General features: G+C 32.4%; 1 protein-coding gene across 4 annotated transcripts in view; it reads left to right on the top strand.

Annotated features, from left to right (window-relative positions):
- The window catches only part of TOP2B (DNA topoisomerase II beta), a 59,034-nt gene that overhangs the window by 29,765 nt on the left and 4,968 nt on the right, over nucleotides 1–24,301 (top strand). For all 4 annotated transcript variants that reach the window (XM_072793002.1, XM_072793001.1, XM_072793004.1 and 1 more), the window contains exons 11-33: nucleotides 1,100–1,238; nucleotides 1,568–1,725; nucleotides 1,974–2,099; nucleotides 3,034–3,144; nucleotides 3,224–3,329; nucleotides 4,843–4,952; nucleotides 5,291–5,383; nucleotides 5,474–5,588; nucleotides 6,980–7,101; nucleotides 7,294–7,442; nucleotides 7,969–8,200; nucleotides 9,760–9,894; nucleotides 10,452–10,652; nucleotides 11,654–11,849; nucleotides 11,994–12,085; nucleotides 15,147–15,302; nucleotides 15,442–15,525; nucleotides 16,293–16,487; nucleotides 19,388–19,532; nucleotides 19,746–19,907; nucleotides 21,482–21,683; nucleotides 22,684–22,763; nucleotides 23,996–24,106. In XM_072793002.1, the coding sequence (XP_072649103.1) occupies nucleotides 1,100–1,238; nucleotides 1,568–1,725; nucleotides 1,974–2,099; nucleotides 3,034–3,144; nucleotides 3,224–3,329; nucleotides 4,843–4,952; nucleotides 5,291–5,383; nucleotides 5,474–5,588; nucleotides 6,980–7,101; nucleotides 7,294–7,442; nucleotides 7,969–8,200; nucleotides 9,760–9,894; nucleotides 10,452–10,652; nucleotides 11,654–11,849; nucleotides 11,994–12,085; nucleotides 15,147–15,302; nucleotides 15,442–15,525; nucleotides 16,293–16,487; nucleotides 19,388–19,532; nucleotides 19,746–19,907; nucleotides 21,482–21,683; nucleotides 22,684–22,763; nucleotides 23,996–24,106 (3,220 nt within the window). The remainder of the gene's footprint in view (nucleotides 1–1,099; nucleotides 1,239–1,567; nucleotides 1,726–1,973; nucleotides 2,100–3,033; nucleotides 3,145–3,223; nucleotides 3,330–4,842; nucleotides 4,953–5,290; nucleotides 5,384–5,473; nucleotides 5,589–6,979; nucleotides 7,102–7,293; nucleotides 7,443–7,968; nucleotides 8,201–9,759; nucleotides 9,895–10,451; nucleotides 10,653–11,653; nucleotides 11,850–11,993; nucleotides 12,086–15,146; nucleotides 15,303–15,441; nucleotides 15,526–16,292; nucleotides 16,488–19,387; nucleotides 19,533–19,745; nucleotides 19,908–21,481; nucleotides 21,684–22,683; nucleotides 22,764–23,995; nucleotides 24,107–24,301) is intronic.

The following is a 24,301-nucleotide window of genomic DNA, read 5'->3' as shown; positions in this document are numbered from 1 at the left end:
GTGAGAATACAAATAAATAATCTTAGATTTATAACTGAGCCATGCAGTTAATAATTTCTCATAATCTATTGTATATAAGCAGGATTTACTTCACTTCCCTTGTTCGGCAGTACCATTACTGTACACCAATATTAAATAAGCATATGTAAAGTGCCTTTAAATATATTTGCACTGATAATGTAAAGATGAATAAATCATAGCTCCTCCTCTGTGGAAATTTATAGTTTGGTGGAGGAGTGTTGTATAATTGTCAGAAATAACTTGTCACATTCTGGTATTGTAAATTCAAAGATACATTCTCAAAAACAAAAACAAAAGTTTTTTTCAGGTTCTAACGTAAAGCCTATAGAAATAGTATTTTTGCATCTAATAATGAATTCTGAATACAAAGGACCCTACATTAATGGTTTTGTAAGTTTCTGCCCTCATCGGATTCATTATGAAGTGATTTGATTTTAGATTTTGTACTTTTCCGTTTTGAATGGATTAAGTTTAGATTTGGCAATATAGTCCACCTCTTTTTATATCTCAAACATTCCAGTAAACGATTTCTCATACCTAAAATCAAACTACCCAGGATAATGGAAAATAAATGGCTCCAACTCAGAGATTCTTCACTCTTCTTTTGGGTTAACATCTTGTCCCCACTGCATGCTGACACACAATATATAAGTTGAAGTTCTTATTATCAAATTTAAGATTTGTATTTTTGAGGAATATAAGAAATGCCAATGTCTAGAATCTCCCAGCTAGTAAATTCATGAATGGATCAGCTTTTACCTTGTTAATTTTAACAAAATAAATTTGTAACAGAAGCTATGTGTACTTTTCATGGAGTTTATTATAATAGAGTTTTTATTGTATCTGGAAAGTTGCTCTTTATTCATATGTTTGCATTTCTGTACAATAGGTTATTGTATATAGCTGCCTGAGTTAGCTTAACTGTAGTTAGGGTAAAATTTACTAGAGTGTATCATTATTATTATCATCACCATTAGCCTTTGGCCATATAACTGCACAGATTCCAAGTATTACATTAATTTTAGCTAAGTGTATGAGCTTACAGCTTGTTTGTATATCATTATTGTTTGATTTTTAGGCTTCTAACTGTGGCATTGTAGAAAGTATTCTGAATTGGGTGAAATTTAAGGCTCAGACTCAGCTGAACAAGAAGTGTTCATCAGTAAAGTATAGTAAAATCAAAGGTATTCCCAAACTGGATGATGCTAATGATGCTGGTAAGATTCAGATTTTTTTTTTTCAAGATTTTGATTTAAGTTTTTATTTATCAAGTTACAGAAAATACTCATTTTCCACATAGAGTTTATAATTTTATGTTCAGAGAATAATTTTTCTTCATTAAATTTGTCACATGCATCACATATTATAAATTTTTAAGGGATAGGAATTCAATAAAATATACCTAACATTGAAACTATGCTGAGCATAATGTTAATCTTATATAGTCTTTCACTATTATCCTGTGATTACTAATTTTTCTGGCTTTGTATTTCTCATTGGTAAAGTTGAGGAATTTGGAATATATGTCATTTTTAATATCTCTCAGGTGGCAAACATTCCCTGGAGTGTACACTGATACTAACAGAGGGAGACTCTGCCAAATCGCTGGCTGTGTCTGGATTAGGTGTGATTGGGCGAGACAGATACGGAGTCTTTCCACTTAGGGGAAAGATTCTTAATGTACGGGAAGCTTCTCATAAACAGGTATGTAACTTTCTCTCTCATATATATCTCCCACTTTATTAAAATTGTTGAATTTTAAAAGTAAATTCTGACTTATTTTTTATGTATTTCAACCCTTTTTTAAAAAATTCTACTTTTAAGTACTTTCTCCACCTAATATGGGGTTTGAACTTTCAACCCTGAGATCAACAGTCACATACTCTACTGACTAAGCCAACCAGGTACCCCTCAACACTTGTAACATACTTTGAATTTCTCTTTTTGTACAGATCATGGAAAATGCAGAAATAAACAATATTATCAAAATAGTTGGTCTACAATACAAGAAAAGTTATGATGATGCAGAATCTTTGAAAACTTTACGCTATGGGAAGATTATGATTATGACTGATCAGGTTGGTTTAAAGGTTGCCACATATTTAAAAGTTATCTTTTTCAGAGTGCCCTTTTGATATTTGTTTCATGCAACTTGCTTCAAAAAAGTAAAAGGGAAAATAATTGTACATCAAAGGGAGGAGTAGAAAACATTCAGTGGCACTGTTTGTTTGAAGCTCATTTTATATTATCTTAATTACGGCACAGCCATCTTTTTGGCTATTTTAAAAATGTTTTTAAATGTAATAAATATGAGAAGAGTAGAACATATTATAGTATTATGGGGTAGAAGCCTACCTATAAGTTGAAAGGAAATTATGAAATTTATAAGCAAGAAAGATTAATTGATAGGATAATGGTCAATGTTTGTATATGATGGCATAATTTGGGATGTGCAAAAACTAGGACTTAAATAGTAAAATGATAGTAATTAGGAAAGAGCTAGAAAACCGAAAAGGAAGAATTTCATATGCATTCACCTGCATGTCTCTTGTACTTAATTAAAAGCATTTGTAGAGAAAATCTTCCCCTGAAAAAGCTGCTGTGTAGTTTTAAGCAGAAATTTAGCAGTTTTTATATCAAGATAAGACTTGTGAATACCTGTATTCTGTGTATTACTCCTTCCCTTGCTAAGTGAAGTGGCATTATAACCATGTTTTATGTATTTCCATTCTTAAATCATTCTTTTAGTGAAATCTATATAAAACATATAATGATAGTGTATTTTGAAATGAGAGGAAGATTTAGTCTATCACTAGCTGTATTCATTATTTGAATTTTAAGAAAAATTCCTTACTGTGATCCTCCAAAGGATGGTCTTTACTGGCTTGTAAAGTGCAGTTCCAAAATTTGAATGGAATTTTGCCTGTGCTACATTTCTACTTTTTAAAAGTTAGTTATATAAATAAATTATATTTCATAAAATTATAGCACTTTTTACTAACATTTATTTAGGATCAAGATGGTTCTCATATAAAAGGCCTACTTATTAATTTCATCCATCACAATTGGCCATCACTTTTGAAGCATGGTTTTCTTGAAGAGTTCATTACTCCTATTGTAAAGGTACTATTTACATTAATATATTTTTATACTGTTGTCTTAAAGAATAGCAGAAAACTAATTTTTTTTTTATTAATTTAAGGCTAGCAAAAATAAGCAGGAACTTTCCTTCTATAGTATTCCTGAATTTGATGAGTGGAAAAAACATATAGAAAACCAGAAAGCCTGGAAAATAAAATACTACAAAGGTTTGTATTTTAAAATACTTAAATTTTGTGAAGTTTACCAGTGACATAAATATGTTTTTGAGATCATAAAATATTTTGAAAGTTTTAGATGACAAAAACAGCTATTGCTGATTTTTAAAGAATTTATGGAAAATTTTATAAAAGTAGAGAGAGTGGTATGATAGGCTTCCCATGTACTCTAATAATAACCATTCCACTGCCAATCCTGTTTATCAAAATGCTTCTCATCTCCTCCTTATTAATTTGAAATAACTTCTAGATGTTATATTATTTCCATAATACTTTAGCATGTAGCATGTTTTAAAAATGCCCATAATTTCATTATTGTATCTTTTTTTTTTTTTAAAGATTTTATTTATTTATTCATGACAGACAGAGAAAGAGAGAGAGAGAGGCAGACACACAGGCAGAGGGAGAAGCGGGCTCCATGCAGGGAGCCTGACGTGGGACTCAATCCTGGGTCTCCAGGATTACACCCCAGGCCGAAGGTGGCACTAAACCGCTGGGCCACCAGGGCTGCCCCATTATTGCATCTTTTTAAAATAACCTTATATATTCTAGTCAGTGTTAAACTTCTCCTGATTATATTAAAATGTTTTTTTATTTGTTTTGAGTCCATATCCAATCAAGGTCCACACAATGCATATTCAGTTTGATAAGGCTATTAAATCTTAATATACTATTTCTCATTTCATATTTTTTTCCTTCCAATTTATTTGTTCAAAAAGTTAGATGGTTTGTCCTATATAATTTTCCACATTCTGGATTTTGCTGATTATCCCTGCAATTTCACTGAATATATGATGTATTCCTCTGCCCCTTGTTTTCTATTAACTGGCAGTTAAATTGGAGGCTTGATACAGATTTGGATTAGATTTATGTGGCAGAAACATTTAACATTTAACAGATGTATTATATATTTATATTGTATATTTACGTCAGGAGGCATGTAATGTCTGGCATTTGTTGTTTACTAAAACTGATTCATTGGTACAGGTGTGGCCAGCTTGATCTATTAGCTTTTCACCTAATGGTTTTAAATAGCTATTAATGTTCATAATTCATCTAACTTTTTTCAGCTTTATCAAATAATTGACAAGTAAAATTATACATATCTAAAGTGTACAACATGATTTGATATATGTTTATGTTATAAAATGATTACCACAATCAAGTCAATTAATATATCCATCACCTCACATAGTTAATTTTTTGTGAGTATGGATGGAACATTTTAAGGTCTACTCTCTACAGTTCTCAAGTATACAATGTAGTATTATTAACTGTAGGCACCATGCTATGCATTAAATCCCCAGAATGTATTTACCTTATAACTGAAAGTTTGTACTCTCTGATTGACATTTCTGCACTTCCCCCTCTCCCTAGTTGCTGGCAACTACCGTTTTTTCTCTTTTTTTGAGTTCAATTTTTTTTATATTCTGCATGTAAGTGAGCTCATATGGTATTTGTCATTCTCTGGAGTTTTTTCAGTTTTATTTTTTAAATTGTGCAGGGTTGGGTACCAGTACAGCTAAAGAAGCAAAAGAATATTTTGCTGATATGGAAAGACACCGCATCTTGTTTAGATATGCTGGTCCTGAAGATGATGCTGCCATTACCTTGGTAATCAAGTTAATTAAAAATTTTGTTCCTAACACCCATCCCCCTTCCTGCCATACCTTTCTTCCAAGTCTTGGTTTTCTGTAAGTCTCCTTTGAACTCTAATGCCCAAACTAATTAATCTTAATGTTTCTTCACCTCAGTCTCTCACGCAGATTATGCTCCGCCTTTAAAGTTCTTTGTAAGATTTCTGTTCAAGTATATTTTTGACAAAAGTCTGTTGGAAAAAAAACTCAATTTCTGAGAAATTAATAATTGATTAATTGCCTTTATAAATTTTAATTGTATAATGAAATTAATTTAATTTTTAACATGTGAAATTGTTACCTGGAATCTTTCAGGCATTCAGTAAAAAGAAGATTGATGACAGAAAAGAATGGTTAACAAATTTTATGGAAGACCGGAGACAGCGTAGGTTACATGGCTTACCAGAGGTTAGTCATAAAAAGCGGTGGTCTGGGGGAAGAAAGAGATAAAATTCATGCAGGAATAATGACAATGTTGCTATATAACTTTTCTCTTAGCAATTTTTGTATGGTACAGCAACAAAGCATTTGACTTACAATGATTTCATCAATAAGGAACTGATTCTCTTCTCAAACTCAGACAATGAAAGATCTATACCATCTCTTGTTGATGGTAAGTAGCTTTTATTTTAAAATCTTCTCACTTTTGTATGTAGTTATTGAGTATATTTTAATTTCATGTACTCAAAGCCATTCTTATAATAAATTTTAAAATTCTGAATTTATTTTTGAGATCTTTTGGTAGCAATGAAATCTTTTATATTTCTTAATTTGAATCTCTTAAACTCTTTTTTAAGTTTTTCAAATTTTTTAAGTTTTGCCTCAGGTTGATTGCACACTTTATAAAGTAAAAAGTATTTTGATAAATTCTGAAATAACCATCTAAGAATAAATTTTAAAAATACCTTTGTATCTTAGTACCCAAACCTAACTTATCAAACTTGCTAGAAAAAAATGCTTAGAAACTGGTACCCACTAGTTAGAGCAGATTTTTGCCTTCTATCTAGAAATATGTAATTTTCATTTTATAACTTTTAGCAAGTTGATCTTTGGGTTCCTTGGGTTTTCAGCCAATAGCATATGGTTCTACCCATCCGTCTGATTCAGCTTTAAGTTACATCCCTTTTATGAAGTCTCTTCTAACAGTTGCAGTCTAAATTGGTTTCAGATACCTAAGCTTCTATTCCAGTATTGTGTGCCTCTTAATTTACTTATGTCAATTTTGCCTCCTCAATTAGATTATAAAATTCTCAAGGAAAGTGGCCATATTTTGTCATCTTGTTTCTACCATGCTCTGAGCCCACGATGATAGCTAGCATATACTGAAAAGTTTATTACTATGCTCTTTGGCCTAGTAGAATGATTCTATCCAGAAGAATAATAAGGGAGCAGAATGCTTTCCTTGCATTATCTCATGTAATCCTTATGATCACCCTGTTAGGAAGGTAATTACTTCTATTACACTGATGAGGATGCTGAAACTGTTGGTTTAGTAATTTGCAGAAAGTCAAATGGTAGATGGCCAAGTTGAGAAGAGTATCCAGATTGGTGAGATTCTAAAGCCTGCATTCTTAATTGCCACACCACATCTCTTCCTTATAAGGATTTTCTGATTTGGGATACTCTAACAATATACTTTTTAGACTCATTGATGGTTTGCTGCTGCTTTAGTTACATCTAAAACTTTGGATGCCTGAATGTCCAACAACTCGGCAACTCCTGTGAAAGGTATTTGATGCCACTTAGCAGTTCTTTAAGACTGGAAGGTGGTCTTTTACCTGGCACCTTACTTTTGGAATAGACTGAGATGGTATAAAAACATGTTACTATGTATTTACTGTGTTATAGAATCTCAAGTAACAATTTCAGTTATTTTTCAAAAGCAAACTGTATCTTTGCTTCTTCGGTCTCTTGAGTATCTAGGACATTGTTGTCATTAAAAGAAACATTGCAGCTGTATCTGGAGTAATATTTTTAAAAGAGGGTTGTTCTTTTTAAAAATAGGTTTTAAACCAGGACAACGAAAAGTTTTATTTACCTGTTTCAAGAGGAATGATAAACGTGAAGTAAAAGTTGCTCAGTTGGCTGGATCTGTTGCAGAGATGTCTGCTTATCATCATGGAGAAGTAAGCATTAAAACTGGAATCAGTTGAAAACTATACTTACTGGCATGAAGAATGATAATTAAGCATAATAAAGTGTTTTTCTTTTTATAAGTTCTTTGGAAATGTAAGAGAATCAAGAATTTGGGTTTTAATAAAAATTAGGGAATATGTATAGTAAATTTAGAATGTTAATATTATATTTTTGTGTTATAGCAAGCATTGATGATGACTATTGTGAATTTGGCTCAGAACTTTGTGGGAAGTAACAACATTAATTTGCTTCAGCCTATTGGTCAGTTTGGAACTCGGCTTCATGGTGGCAAAGATGCTGCAAGCCCTCGTTATATTTTCACAATGTTAAGGTAACAGTTTGCTGATATGGTGGTATAAAGTCTACTTGAAGTATATTGGAACTAACTAAATGTTTAATAGAATTATAAGTAGGGAGAGATGATAGGGTACTCTGTCGAGGGTGTGTGTTCCAAATTAGTTGATTGCAAATAGAATGAAGTTTGTTGATCTCAGTGTTTGTGAATTATTGATGAAACCAGTCCTAATTAAGGATTTTTTTCTGATCCAACTTTACTTTTTAGGCTGAAGAAGGGTTTTGGGATTAAGTGAGAGTAAAAGGAAATCCATAAAATGTAATTTATCAATACTAAGAAATTATTAAGTAAGCAACATAAGTACAATAAGGCTATTTTATTCTGGCTTCCTGCCTGAGAGAAATGTATTCGGTAATTATTTTAGGTAAATTGTATTGTTAAGTACATGTAATCAAAATTTTAAAAAACATTTTTCTGAATTTTTAAAATGTAAAGTCTTCTATGTATAATGTTTTAATTGCTAAAACCAGGACATTTTCTTATCTTTATTTCCTTTCACTAGCTCTTTATCAAGACTCCTTTTTCCTGCTGTGGATGACAACCTGCTTAAATTCCTTTATGATGATAATCAACGTGTAGAGCCTGAGTGGTATATTCCTATAATTCCCATGGTTTTAATAAATGGTGCGGAGGGCATTGGTACTGGATGGGCTTGTAAGCTACCCAACTATGATGCTAGAGAAATTGTGAACAATGTCAGAAGAATGCTAGATGGCTTGGATCCTCATCCCATGGTAATTATTTAGAACTTACTGCTTATATAATATTATATTTTTTATTTAACAAATAATGTGTAAGCTACAACGTACAGTCATTTTATAAAGATAATGGAACCATTTTCATTTTGGAACATATTGCAGACAATAAAGACCTTCTTGTGTAACTTAATATGTGCTTATAGTAAAAGAGATTAGCTCTAGAAAAAGCCTGGAGATAAGGATTATTGGGGAAAAAATCACATTGAAAATGAAAAATCTCTAATATTTCAGGTTTTTAAGTAACTGAATTATATAGAGAACAATGTTCTTATGGCAAAATTATATGCAACTTTGTTTTTATTCTCTAAGTCATATTAAAGTTGTAAGGAGTCTTAAGAAATTGTATATATTTTAATGTATCCCCATATTTTTTAAATTTTTGCCCTTATGTCATCCACTATGCTTGTTTTTGCCCCAAACTCCCTCCAAGAAAAACTTATCAAAAAGTGACCTCCTCTTTTCTACATGATTTAAAATCATCTGGAAATTCCCCTTTATCATGATACACTTTAAGTAAAAGTGTATTTGTATAACAAAAATGGTAGTGCTCATTGTAGAAAATATAAATAAGCAAAGAGAAAAAATGCTTCATAAAACCAGCACATGAAAACAAACTTCATATTTTTACATATTTCTCTCCAAGTTTTATTTCATTCTTATATTTTAAAATAAAACATGGGATGCCTGGGTGGCTCAGTAGGTGGGTGTCTGCCTTCAGCTCAGGGCGTGATCCTAGAGTCCTGGGACTGAGTCCCAAATCGGTCTCCTCACAGGGAGCCTGCATCTCCCTCTGCCTATGTCTCTGCCTCCTTCTCTGTCTCTCATGAATAAATAAAATCTTTAAAACAACAACAACAACAAAAAACCCCATTATGTTATGAATATGGTTTAAAATCTTTTCTTCCATAAATACTTTAAAGTATTTTAAAATATTTGTAACGGAAGCATAAAATGTTTTATGATTATAGTGTTTTAATTATTTCAGATGTGTTTTAGAATATTAAGACAATCGGTCAATACATGCTTTTCATGTGCTCAACATATATAGGTAGATACATATATGTGTATATAGAAAGATGGAGCTAAGTTTTTTTTGGTTTGGTTTTTGTTTTTTTTTAAAGATATATTTATTTATTTGAGAGAGAGAGAGTGCGTGGGCATGTGCAAGAGTGGGGGTGTGGAGCAGAGGGAGAGGAAGAAGCAGATTCCTCACTGAGCAGGGAGCCTGACATGGGACTTGATTCGACTACCCTGGGATCATGATCTGAGCCGAAGGCAGATGCTTAACAGACTTAGCCACCCAGGCACCTGAAGCTAAGGTTTGGAAATTGGGAGATGTTGAGATTAAGTTAACGGAGGTTGTGAATCCAAGATTAAGTGACTATTTGGAGACGGACTTTTGACGACGGGGAATTTAGTTTCAGTCATACTAATCTGTCAGTAGCAGTAGACCATAGGCTAAGGGACATTCAAATACCACACTGGGAGTTAGGAGAGAAGTCGGGGCCTTAAGTTATTTTTATTTTTCTCTGCAGCTTCCTAACTACAAAAACTTTAAAGGAACGATCCAAGAGCTTGGTCAAAACCAGTATGCTGTCAGTGGTGAAATATTTGTGGTGGATAGAAACACAGTAGAGATTACAGAGCTTCCAGTTAGAACTTGGACTCAGGTTAGTAGAAGTATTTTAGCTTCCTGTCAGAAGGGCAGTGCAATACTTTCCGGTAAGAATATGATTCCATCATTGTTTGTCCGAAGTCTATATAGTGTTCAAAAATTCCTATATACATTTTTGACCTATCCAATTGAATTTGTGCCTTGAGTATTCAAATAGTAATTTAAAAGTTTAATTTCTCTAAATGTAGAATGACTTACACTAATTTGCAACCTTTATAAATATGGTCAGTAAATTCATGTCAGTATCAGCTCTTCCAGATCTAAAAGTATGCATGTCATCTCTTGTCAGATGTAGTTGATGTCATCCTCTTGATATGCTCAGACTTTTCCTTGCCTTTGGTGTATGAGCAGATCAAAACTATTACGTTGTATATCTTCTTTCACCATTGAGATCCCGGTATTTTGTCCTCTGTGGTGACTGGACAGATGACAGTGAGGGAGGTTTTTCTTTTTATCCTACCAGAGTTGGGAATATTTAAAATTTTCATGACTTGTAGTATGAGAACATGTGTGTTTCAGGAAAAGAATTACTTATTTTTAAATCTTTTATAGGTATACAAAGAACAGGTTTTAGAACCTATGCTAAATGGAACAGATAAAACACCGGCATTAATTTCTGATTATAAAGAGTATCATACTGATACAACTGTGAAATTTGTGGTGAAAATGACTGAAGAAAAGCTAGCACAAGCAGAAGCTGCTGGATTGCACAAAGTTTTTAAACTTCAAACTACTCTTACTTGTAATTCCATGGTAATTGATTAGATTCATTATTAATTTAATGTTTTTTCCATGCCATAAGTAGAATTTTTGTAATTGGTTTCATGATGGTTGTGGCTGTAGTAAGTCTGAATAGTTTTCCCCCTGTATATTTGATGAAGAATCTGATGGTTCATTCCTTTAGATTCTTATCCACTACTATTATCCACCACCCTCAATCCCAACTCTGCATTTATGCATCTGGGCTTGAGCACACAGGATACACACACTGACCAAAATTTATGGGAGTGATTGGTACAGGATTTTCATGTTCCTTATGCCTGTGTCTTTTAGCATTTTAATTGTGGAGTACTTATCTCCCCATAATTCTAATCTGCTTTATTAAACTTGTATATTTGTGTTTTTATATAATCGAGGAGAAAGGTAGAAAGTGAGCATCATATATGATTACCTTCATTCCATTCTCAATTAGCCTTTAGACATAAAGAAAAAATCCAGTAGCACAGTGGTTGAGACAGACTGCCATAATTTGCTAAGAAAGACAGAAAAAAGGAGAAAAATGATAGAGAAGAAATAAAATTTTCCTCCAAGTTGAGAAAGTTTGTATTATAGGACAATTAAAAACAAACAAAAAGAGACAAATACACATCTATTGAGTATGTGGGGTAGAGAGAACTTCAAATTTAACATTTGTAAACTTAGATATAAAAGGTTTTGGGTTTGAAAAAAAAATTTCTTAGATGGTTTTATGGCCATTTTGAATTAGAACCTTTTTTTTTAAAGTACCTATTTATCTTTCAGAATTATTTAAAATATTTTCATAGTTTTAAGAATTGAATGGATTCAGTTCTTAGAGCCACCAAAAAATATTTAGCAAAATATACTTAATAGTTTTGGTTCTTTTCAACAGCTTTTAGGGGTGATGTGTGTTCATTTAAGTGTGTCATAGTTATTTTCAATACTGTAGATGTCATACAAGTTAAAAATACCAATACAGGTTTATGTCATCTTTAAAAACTGTGTGTTTTTCTTAGGTACTATTTGATCATATGGGATGTCTCAAGAAGTATGAAACTGTGCAAGACATTTTGAAAGAATTCTTTGATTTACGATTAAGTTATTATGGTTTACGTAAGGAATGGCTTGTAGGAATGTTGGGAGCAGAGTCTACAAAGCTTAACAATCAAGCCCGTTTCATTTTAGAGAAGATACAAGGAAAAATTACTATAGGTAAGATGCAACCTTTAAAATTTTAACATTAGTTAAAATGGAAAAAAAAGTTTATTAAATAGAAGACATTTTTATCAGTAGAATATAAACAAATACAAATTGAATCTCTTTTCTTGATCCTAACTTTATTTTTCCCTCACATAGAGAATAGGTCAAAGAAAGATTTGATTCAAATGTTAGTCCAGAGAGGTTATGAATCTGACCCAGTGAAAGCCTGGAAAGAAGCACAAGAAAAGGTAATCATTTGCAGAACAAGATATTCAGAGAAGCTTTTAAAAGCAAATTCCAAAACAAAAAACCCAACCCCTAAATTTTAAATTTAGTACTGCTATAAAGGTGCCAAGTTGTCTGTTTAGAGACTGAAGTCTTCTGTTTATCCACAGAACAGATACAGTACAGGAATTTGCAGTGCACACCCACCACAAAGCACTTTGCCAGTGTGACTCAACCAGGGCCTGGAGAAATGACTCCAGGTGTGAGAAGGTAGCTCAGTCTCCTTGGCCTTTTTTCTGAGCCTGCCATTAAAGGGTGTTAGTTGTGGTGGTGGTTTTTGTGATGCATGTGAACTATCTGGGAACTACACTGGTAGCACATAAATCATTTCACACTGGTCTTACTATGGTCATAGTATGGTATCCAGTCACAATTCACTTGGTATGTTTCGGTTTATGCTGGAAAGACTAGAGACAAAATGTTCAATATTATATAGTATGTATTGAGCACCAAGTATATGTTTTGTCCTGTGCTTAGATCTTGGACTAGAGATTTAAACCCTGGAACTTCAGATTAAAAGTCTGATGTTTTATTAATTAAATTGTCCATTTCAGATTATAAAGTACTAGTACTTGGTGACTGGAATATTGAAACTTTGAGATTCTTCTCAAGAATTAGTTTCTTGCTGTTGTGTAATAATTAAAAGAAAAATTTAAAAAGGCAGTATAACATTGTGATTGAGAACACAAATGTATGAAAGGAAGAAAATAGTGGAAATGACTAATTTTTTATTTAGAATGTTGTGTATATATGATACTGATAATATTACTATCCTTAAAAAATACAGTTATGATTATATGACATAACTTAAACTGAAACTTCAAACTTTCCAACATTTATGAATTCTCAACCCACAATGTTTTCCATATTTTTTATCAACTACATTGATATGCTGCTTTTGTTTATATTATTTAAGCTTTAAAAAATTTTGGTCAATAGAATGCCAGATATCAGAGCAAGTAAAATTAGAATAAATTATATACTTAGCAATTACATATTAAGATAATAGGCTTATTTACCATTTGGGGAAAATGGGGTAGTAGGACAAGATGGGGAGTGTTCAAAATTAAGATGATCCAAGCACTTTGCTTTCCTTTTAATGTGTTTTACTGCATTTTTGAATCCCACAATTATGGTTTATACACTGCTTGCCCTCTGTATCATTGTTGGTTTAAACTATATCTTTAAAAAAATTAACTTAGTAAGCTAGTAAATTTAATGCTTAGTTAAAAAAGATAAAGGTATTTAGGATTTGAGAATGCCCTTCCAGTGGAAGTAGACTTCATGGGTAAAACTTAGTGGTTGGTTTTAGTAATTTCATTGTCACCATCAAAATTTTCTCAGTATCTTGGCCATGTGTCCACTTTGGGGGTTAAGGTAACAAAAGGAGGTACTCTTCCTATTGTATAGAGTTGGAGGAGACAGAATTATAAAGCAGATAGTTATGAGATTAGAGTTTTTTTTTTTTTTTTAAACATAATAGAATTCTGTTATTGGAACTTGAAAAGTTTATTTTTCTTGATTTCTGATAATATCCTTAGTTATCTTCATGTTAACAAGGATAGATACACATATATTCATAGAGTGTTCATTTACAATACTTTGGGTGTCATCAAAACCTAGAACAAATAAGCTTCTAAAGTATGGATCTAAACAGGATTTTATGACACCCTAATATTTTAATAGTAGTGTAACAACTTAAATATTCCATACAAACACACTGTTTCATGAAGAATTTTTAAAATGGTAGAATTTGTCGTAAGTACTGTTTGTCTAGGTACTTATTAATCATTGATCAACTCAGCAATAGCATTTCTAATTTGGCTATTGTTGCTTAATTTGAATTTATAGTTTTGTTTATGTAATGAAGCATGTTGCTTTGCAATTTTTATTTTTATCCCTTTGAAAGTACACTAAATTTTACTTTGTATATACACATTATTTTACTGAAATTTTAAACTAAAATGAAAACAATTTTTTCTTTTTTGGTTACCAAAAGTGAACTTTTTGTTTCATGGAGTGTCATGGTTAACTCAGTCATTAACTATCTGAGTGCCTTAAACAACTTAGATGCAGTTTTATTTAATGGCTGTTGTTATTTTTAAAATCTGAAAAGTGATGTCACCTATAATAACTTCTGTTAAATTCATTGAATTTTGAAATTTAATACTAGCATTAGAGGATTTTTTACTGCAATCTTTTCTATGATAAAAAGACCTTATAAATAAAGTTTCAGAATAGCCCTCACAATTCTTACTCTAACTTACCAGCTTTTAAATTCCTAATTGAACCTTTTGTTCATTCTTACATGAGTACTCTTGCTTTAGAAATTTTATTAAGAAATCATACATAATGAGTGACTGTACCTCAGCATATTTATTTATATTACAACTGTAAAACATTCTTCATAAGTGATACTTATTTTGGCTTTCAAATTGTTCATTCACTCACCAACATAAAAATCTGACAAGATACAGTGATAAAACATTAGTTCTACTCTATTAATTTCAAGATGTGGTATCTTCTCATTTCATGACTTAGTGCCTGGGCAAAGCAGTTAATTTTTCATCACATTCCCAGATAAATGGTGACTGAATATACTCATTCCTTTTGAAGATTTATTATTGTGTATTTTTAGAATATTTTTATAGGAAATACTTTTTTTTTAAAAAAATTTATTTATTTATGATAGTCACAGAGAGAGAAAGAGAGAGAGGCAGAGACATAGGCAGAGGGAGAAGCAGGCTCCATGCACTGGGAGCCCGATGTGGGATTCGATCCCGGGTCTCCAGGATCGCGCCCTGGGCCAAAAAGGCAGGCGCCAAACCACTGCGCCACCCAGGGATCCCAGGAAATACATTTTTATAGGTAATCCTGCAGATAACCTAAAAGAATCCCAACCACCCTTAAGATAGACTATTAAAAGTATAGCATTTGTGGAATTTTTAACTCAATATTCAGTAAAATTCAGCATTGATTTGATACCATACAGGACTTTAATATAAAGTTTATTATTTTTTACAGGCAGCAGAAGAGGAAGAAACACAAAACCAGCATGATGATAGTTCCTCTGATTCAGGAACTCCTTCAGGCCCCGATTTTAATTATATTTTAAATATGTCTCTGTGGTCTCTTACTAAAGAAAAAGTTGAAGAACTGATTAAACAGAGAGATGCAAAAGTATGAACTTTTGTGGGTTAAATAATTTGAAACTATTTCAGTATTATCCATTTCTTTTTCCAAAAAGAAGTATTTTGATTTACCCTTTGTACATTATTAAGTTACTGAATGTTTAAATTATACTACTTTCTTATTGTAGGGGCGAGAGGTCAATGATCTTAAAAGAAAGTCTCCTTCAGATCTTTGGAAAGAAGACTTAGCAGCATTTGTCGAAGAACTGGATGTAGGTTAAGTCTCCATTGAAATATATTTGGAAAAGTAATGTTTATGAAATAAGAATGAGAATTCTTCTTTAATTATTTTAGTTTCTTTTAACTCTGTAAAGTTGAATGTGTTTATAAGCCACATTAGGATTAAGCTTCTAGCTACATGAAGTTAAAAAGAAACGTTAGGTCTAATGTAAAAAGCTATAGGGAGTAGGGATTTAGAATAAATTGAATTCTGATACTTTTTGTTAACTTTCTTAAAGGACTTCAAAATAGCTTATTGATTCAGTTTCTTTTCCCCAAAAGAGGCAAGAGAGAATATATATGATAGGTACTTTGATTTTTATAATGTAGAATAATAGTGTCTTTAGGTTTATAATAGAGACATTTTGATTTTTTTTTTCTTTATAACTTAGTTTTCTCCAGGTAGAATTCTAATTAAAAAAAAAAATGTAGAAAATTTAAACTTTTTCTAAAATTGCCCAATACATCATGGGATCGTAGAGTTAGAAGGGACCATATAGATCGTTTAGTTACTACCTTTTTGTTTTACAAATGAGAGACTAGTTAGGCTTAGGACTACAACCCAGGTCTTTTGATTTAGAATTATTGTGGGGTTTTTTTTGCATTTATTTTAGATTAGATCAGTTAAAAGGAAAGGTTTATTCCTTACTGAATGCATGATATTAGTTTTAATTTCTTATGCAGTAGTGATTGTCTTTTTTTAATGAGTTATTTATGTACCCACCCTCTTCCCCTTGCCCCCTTTATAATTATACTTTAGAAAGTGGAAGCGCAAGAACGAGAGGATATTTTGGCCGGAATGGCTGGAAAAGCAATAAAAGGTAAAGTTGGCAAACCTAAGGTGAAGAAACTTCAATTGGAAGAGACAATGCCCTCACCCTATGGGAGAAGAATAGTTCCTGAAATTACTGCTATGAAGGCAGATGCCAGCAAAAAGTTGCTGAAGAAGAAAAAGGTATGACATATCTCTTGTTTTAACTCATTGGGGGATTCCATCCTCATCATGATGTATATATGTATTTTAATTTTACTGTATGCTTAAGTCATGCTTTCTTTATTTTTTTTAAGATTTTATTTATTTATTCATGAGAGAGACACAGAGAGAGGCAGAGACACAGGCAGAGGGAGAAGCAGGCTCCCTGCAGGGAGCCCGATGTGGGACTCGATCCCAGGACCCCAGGATCACAAGCTGAGCCAAAGGCAGACACTCAACCACTGAGCCACGCAGGCATCCCTCATGCTTTGTTTCTAATATATTTCACTATGATAGGAAATAATTTGTTCTATGAGAGCATTTGGTGCACAGAAAGAAAATGTAAACTAGGGATCCATATATATATTTAAGAGCTACTTAGTTGATTACATTTTTAAAATAGAAATACTCTATTTAGAAGCATTCTACTTTAAAATCATGGAACAAAAACCAAAAAAATATATCAGCTTAACAGTGAAACTTTAGTTCTACATTATGGCCAATTAAAGAAGTCTCATAAACAGAAAAAGGTCTGTGTAGTTTTTAAAGTAAGCTATTTTTTACTATTTATTTGTTATTACCCTTAGTTTAAAAATTACCAGGACTACCTCTTCTGTCATTAGCATTGATTAGAGCTATTGAGGATTTAAAAGTATGGGGCTTACCTACCCTCCAGCATGTTGGGCAAGAGTTAGCCAGAAGAAGGAAACTCCTGAGAGAGCTGTTCAGAGTTGAGGAAACAGGAGGCATGATGGTCTAAAAGAGAGAGGCAAATGTTTCTGGCAGGTTGATTTTAGAACCCAGGGGATGTGGATATGTAGATAAGTCCAGTAGTCTTATTAGAGCTCAGGAAATGAGCCTTGGAGCTGGAGTAAGAGATTGGAGAGTTCTCTATACCGAGTTAATATTTGAAAGCATAGGAACATGTGACACCAGAAACATTGCGCTCTTTTACTGTTCTGATAAATTGACATCTATACTACTTCTTTTCTTTTTTTTTTTTCTTTTTTTTTTACATCTATACTATTTTCCCTTTTACCTAGCTAGCTTCCTAGCTACACACAGGTTCCTCCTTAGGAAATGGCTTGTCTCCTTTTCAGTTGGTGTTTGTTCTTAGCATTCTTCTCTTAACCTTACACAGTCTCAAGTAACCTCATCTATGCCCAGAGCTTTTTTTCACTCACACTGATGACTTTTTTTTTAATTTAAAGATTTTATTTGTTTATTCATGAGAGGCACACACACACAGAGAGGCAGAGACACAGGCAGAGGGAGAAGCAGGCTCCATGCAGGGAGCCTGATGTGGGACTCGATCCCAGGTCTCCAGGATCACACCCCAGGCTGAAGGCGGTGCTAAATCACTGAGCCACTGGGGCTGCCCTCACACTGATGACTCTTAAATCTAGTCCCTAACCTGTAATGTTTTCAGGAGTGCCAGGGTAATATAGCTACCTGAATGCCCAAAGCCCCTCAAACTCCACATATTTGAAGCTGAGCCCATTATCCTGATTTCAAAAGCTCTTCCACCTCTGTGCCTTATCAGCCATCATCAACAATTTCAAAACCAGGGACTTCCTCATTTAATCAGTAACTAAATCCTGTTAACTGGGCAGGCTGGGTGGCTTAGCGGTTTAGCGCCACCTTCAGCCCAGCGTGGGATCCTGGAGACCTAGAATTGAGTCCCATGTCGGGCTCCCTGCATGGAGCCTGCTTCTCCCTCTGCCTGTGTCTCTGCCTCTCTCTCTGTCTCTCATGAATAAATAAATAAAATCTTAAAAAAAAAAAGATAAAAATAAATCCTATTAACTGCCTATGAAGCAATTCCAAAATCCACCCTCTTTATCTTCGTCCCCATTGATACTGTCTTGGAATTCCATGAGTTTTCTTTGATGTAAAGTGTTCCTCTTAATTAGTTTTCCTGTTTCTAGTGATTTTATCATGATTCCTACTTTATTCCACTTCATTTATCTCTGTTTAATTTCTTACTACCAGATGATATTTCCAAAAATAAGTCTGATTATCGCACAAATGGTTTAAAGTTTTCAGTGACTTCCCACTGACTACACACAGATTCTGGTATTCAGTGTTTTAGCAACTGCGTGCTTCCCTATGTTTCTGTGTGGGTACTCTTTCCTCTTACGTTTCCTTGAATCCTAGCAGACTATTTGTGATTCCCTAAATAGTGTGGCGATCATGCTTCTCTGTGTTTTGCTTGGAATGCTCTTCTTTCCCTCTGCTCACCTAGCAAACATACGTAATTCTTTAAAAACCCAATGAGAAAGGCCCCTTCTCCATGGAATCTTTCCTGGCCCTGCTCTCAGCAGAGATGCTCACTTCTTCCCATGGGTTACTTTTATACCTCCCTCCATATATGTTATTTGTATTGTGATGACCTGTCCTTGGGTCTTTCTTTGTCTTAATAATCTCAGGGTAGGGATACTTTGACTAATGCCAAGCAGTACATGACATGTGTTGCTTATCTTCCTTCAATAATCTGATTTTTTTCTAGTACGTAGAGGCCTGAACATATAGAAACTTATTTTGCAGGTACCCTTTGGTGTAGTTTGCTATTGGTTTGAAAGTCCCTTTGATAATCAAAAGCTGCCTTATTTTTTTACAGTTGCTTTTAAGTAGCCATCATCTCATAGAATGTATCAGAATATTAGAGTGGTAAGCAGTATCATTTGCTGTAGATAAAAAGAGTAAAACAGGTCTGGTCAAAATCCTCTATTTGGACCTCAGTAGAATCATAAAATAAATAATTTTATTATTTTATTTTTACTTAACTGATAAGAAGTGATCTATAGCTAGAAATGTATCTCTAAAATGTATGATGTTAATTTTTATTTTCACTTCTGGTTATTTGTTTGTTTAATGTGTAGGGCGACCTTGATACTACAGCAGTAAAAGTAGAATTTGATGAAGAATTCAGTGGAACACCAGTAGAGGGTACTGGAGAAGAGGCATTGATCCCGTCAGCTCCTGTAAATAAAGGTCCCAAACCCAAAAGGGAGAAAAAGGAGCCTGGTGAGGATTGTTACAAAGTTTTTTGTGAGAAAACATATATATATGTACAGGTTTTGTTTGTTTTGTTTTTATGCTTTTTCGTCAAGTAGTTGATGTAATGTCTTCAGTTTTCGTGAACACTTGTTATAATTAACTGTTCATTATTAACAGTTTTATTTTTACTAATGACATTTGTGCAAGTATTGATACATATCGTATTGTTGTTGTTGTTAGGTACCAGGGTGAGAAAAACACCTACATCATCTGGTAAATCCAGTGCAAAGAAAGTGAAGAAACGGAATCCTTGGTCAGATGATGAATCCAAGTCAGAAAGTGATTTGGAAGAAACAGAACCTGTGGTTATTCCAAGAGATTCTTTGCTTAGGAGAGCAGCTGGTATTCTGATACATTTTATATTTATTTTATTGTATATTGTATATTGACCAAGTTAGTATTACTCAGATATGTTGGTGTTATTAGTATTATCAATGCTATTAAAGTACTAAATTATTAGTATTTCAGAAGTTATAGTTCACAAAATTAAAAAAATTGCTTTACAGAATGATGTTTTTAAGCAAAGTTGAACATAATTGCTATAAAGTGAATCAAGTTTTATTGCATTTTATTAGAAAGTTTGGGTTATATTCCTTCAGTGGTTTGAAGATGTTTGGTAAAAGTGTATCTTAGAACACCAACAGTGATAGATCAGAAGTGCTTTGTAGTTTAGTTTCATTTTGTTTGTTTTCATGAAAAATTTCCTCCTACTTAAGGAGTCTGATTCCATGCACATAGCATAATTTATATAATTGCAAAGCTAGAATTAAAATAAAGATATCATTTTGTTATTCTTTCTGAATATGCAGCTTTATCCTTTCTGAATATTCATTAATTTGAAGTCTTCAAATAACTTAAAAATTGAGTGTCCTATTTTATAGATTTTTCTCAAGTTTTATTAAGTCCTGATCTACTTAAAATGAATGATACAATAAAATGGTTGTTTTAACCTCTGGGAGATACTTTTTAAATTATATGTCGGGAGGAGGGCAGGGGTTGGGGGTGAATGGGTGACGGGCACTGAGGGGGGCACTTGACGGGATGAGCATTCTGTATGTTGGCAAATTGTGAACACCAATAAAAAATAAATTTTTTGTAAAAAAAAAATTATAGGTCAGGCCTTAAAATTCTTTGGTTCTCTAATCACCAGCGATTGAATTTATTTTCCTAATGTGCAGAAGTAATAAAATGTTGGTGAATTAACATGAGTAACTTTTGAAAATTAATTTATTAAATTAGATGCTTCAAAATTTATATAGGCATTTTCATACATCTAAAATGAAATATAAAATTATTTAGCACCCAAATGTTTAAAAAATTTTATTCCACAGTAGATGTTAGAAATTCTAAAAGTTACTTGCATTATCCAATGTGTCTTCCTCTGTATGCTTTATATTAAATTATTTTTTAGTAATATCCTGAGGTCTTATCTCTACTTTTTTCTCATTTATTACTGTTTGTCATTTCATAGTAAAACTACTGTGAATAGAAGATAGAAGCTTTTATGCACTCTTGTTAAGAGAAAGTTGAGCTCTAAAACTAGTAAGATTGGTCTTTTGTAATTGTAAAAGTGGGAAATCTTAGTAGTCACTTTTACAATAGCCTATATTCCCCACTATTTCTGAATTGATATTTGAGTATGACAAATAGCTCCCTAGTAATTAATCTTATTAGTATATGCTCCCCTGTACCATATGCAGCATTACCACATTAGCCTCCTGGGAAGTCTACGATGAACATTTAACATTATCAAAGTCATTGAGGCCAAAGTTGTTGGCTTTTTTTTTTTTCCTGAATGCTTTTCTTTCTTTTTCCGAGTTTTAGAGATAGCTGGAATATTTTTCAAATGTATTATTCATAATATATCATGGGTAAAACTGGATTTAAGTTAACCTTCACTTTTATTTTTCTCCTAGCTGAAAGACCTAAGTACACATTTGATTTCTCAGAAGAAGAGGATGATGATGCTGATGATGATGATGACAATAATGATTTAGAGGAATTGAAAGTTAAAGCATCTCCCATAACAAATGATGGGGAAGATGAATTCGTTCCTTCAGATGGCCTAGATAAAGATGAATATACATTTTCACCAGGCAAATCAAAAGCTACTCCAGAGTAAGTAATGAAGCAACTACTATTCAGTTACATGGTGCAGTTAGTTATTTACACAGCTATCAGAGATCTCATAGCAAGCTGTGTCTTAAGAATTTGTCTTCCTCACAAAGGAAAAAAATCTGGGTAGTATTGTGGCTATTTACAGAACTATTGCTATATCTTATCGCATGGACAGGGTTTTTTCCCCGTAAAGGGTTCTATAGAAAATATTTTTTGGCTTTGCAGGCCATATCATATCGTTTCTGTTCTAACTACTCATTGTTGCCGTTGTAGCAAGAAAGCAGCCATAAGCAGTATGTAAATGAATAAATATAGCTGAGTTCCAGTAAAACTTTCTTTTTTAAAATAGGCAGCAGGCCTATGGGACACAGCCCAACAACATAGTTAAAAGAAGTTACTAAAACTTTAGAATTGGGAGGTTTAATTTTCTTTCCTAACTTTGGCCTTGATTGATTTTTTTTTCTTTTTTTGGCCTCCAGAGAGTATTGAACACCAATGTGTAGGATGTGAAGTTTGTGAGCTATTCCAGATTTTTATTTTTTATTTTTTATTTATTTTTTTTTTATTCCAGATTTTTAAAGGAAGTGCTTTACTATGTTAAAGAAGTGTTTTATCGTATGCAATCTAAGATCAGAAATAGGATTACTGATGACTTATAGATTCAGGCTTTCTCCTTCGGTTTTTGGCAGTAATTTACTGATGTTGGATTCTGGAATAGTTCTATTAATCATAAAATTTAATGTAGCAGTATTTTGAATAACTTTAGCTTTTGCTAGTTTCCATTGTCTTACATTAAATCATTAGTTTTTCTGGTGTCTCTGTGTATGTATGCATTCCTGTGCATATGAGACAGAAAAATAAAGTTTGGTTGACCTGTCTTTACAGTCCTCTCACTGGTTTCTCTTTGTTAATTATAATCCTGCAGTACATATTATATAGAATTTACCAAGTTGAAACTGTGTATTTAAATTATATTGTGGTTAATTTTTCTTTCTAATAGAAAATCTTCACATGACAAAAAAAGTCAAGATTTTGGGAATCTCTTCTCATTTCCTTCATACTCTCAGAAGTCAGAAGATGGTACGCTCACTCAGTCTTTTCACCGGTTACTTACTGTACTATCGCTATGGATTTTTTTATGATAGAAAACTTACCTTCGTTTTACATTTTCCTCAACATAATAAGTTTTATTTGCTTTTCCTGAGATGAGTACTTAACTAATTAATCAAAATAGGCATTATGGAACCATTTAGGTGGAAAGGTAGATGTGTGTATGAAGTATATGGATGTGGGTGTAGTGTTTTGATAGAGAAAAAGATATGGAAAGAAATTTTGAAGATGAAATTTGATTTTTATGGCAATGTGAATATATATGTGACAGTTTTCTAAAAACTACAAGGGGACTAATATTCAGATTTGCTGTATTAAACTGTAGTAGCTAAAAGACTAAAACCTTCATAGAAACAAATTTAATCAGGGTATGTATTTTTTATTCTCTATATTTTTGTGTGTAGAATTTTTAAGGTCAAAACTAGTTAGGCATAATTGTCTTGTATACACCTAACACATATAGGCAGACAGATTTGGTATATGTTCTATGTATATAGACAAGCATTTTTGACAGCATGTCAGAACATTTATATAAAACTATAATATCAAAGTAGACATTTTAACAAACCAAAACAGTTCCAGTTTTGGTTTGACAGGGGGCAGGAGGGAGGGAGAAATGGAGGGAGAAATTGATTAATTAATTGAGTGTAAAAGTAAATTGAAGGTAAGCCTACCTACCTTTTAAATTGATTTTCAATGATTTAAAATTGCTTTTTAAAAGATGAAGTTACTACTCTCTTAGATTTGACCATTACTGATATTCCTCAAATGGTTAGTAGCATTAGATGTGTAGATACTAAAATAATCAACAGTGAGAACTTTTTAATATTCCATTTTAAAATAATATTTTTGAGTTGGTCAGTATGTTTTAAATGATTAGCATTTGGGACTATTAAGAATTTTTATTACTCTATTACTCAATATTTGAGTAATAAAGTAAATAAAAATTAAGAATACAATACAATATTTGTATATTGTTTTGTAACAGATTTAACATTTAACATTTAAGATTTAACATTTTTGAAATGTAACATTTTTATATTGTTTTCAGCTGTTGATACATTATGGACTATATGATCACAAAGTAGAAATTTATAAGATTAATTATCTAAAGAGAAGCCATTAGTAAATAGAATCAAAGTTTAACTATTAAGTGATCCTTATAGAATCTCTTAACTGAAAAAAAGCTTTGTAATTTTTAGATTCAGCTAAATTTGATAGCAATGAAGAAGATTCTGCCTCTGTTTTTTCACCGTCATTTGGTCTGAAACAAACAGATAAGGTTCCAAGTAAAACAATAGCTGCTAAAAAGGGTATGTACTTCTATTTGATGTTGTTAAGCATTGCATAAATGATATATAGTTGATATTAAAATAAATTTAATATAACTTAAAACTGCACTTGGACTTTAGTAGAAAATAGTATAAATGCATATAAGGAGAATCCCTCTTGTTTTCTAACCATATGAGGTAATTATTTAAAATGTGTATAAGATATCATTTTAAGGG

Source organism: Canis lupus, chromosome 22 (genome assembly GCF_048164855.1).
Source record: "Canis lupus baileyi chromosome 22, mCanLup2.hap1, whole genome shotgun sequence".
NCBI lineage: Eukaryota > Metazoa > Chordata > Mammalia > Carnivora > Canidae > Canis > Canis lupus.
The sequence above is the reverse complement of the archived record's forward strand: the minus strand, read 5'-3'. Positions and strand labels throughout refer to the sequence as shown.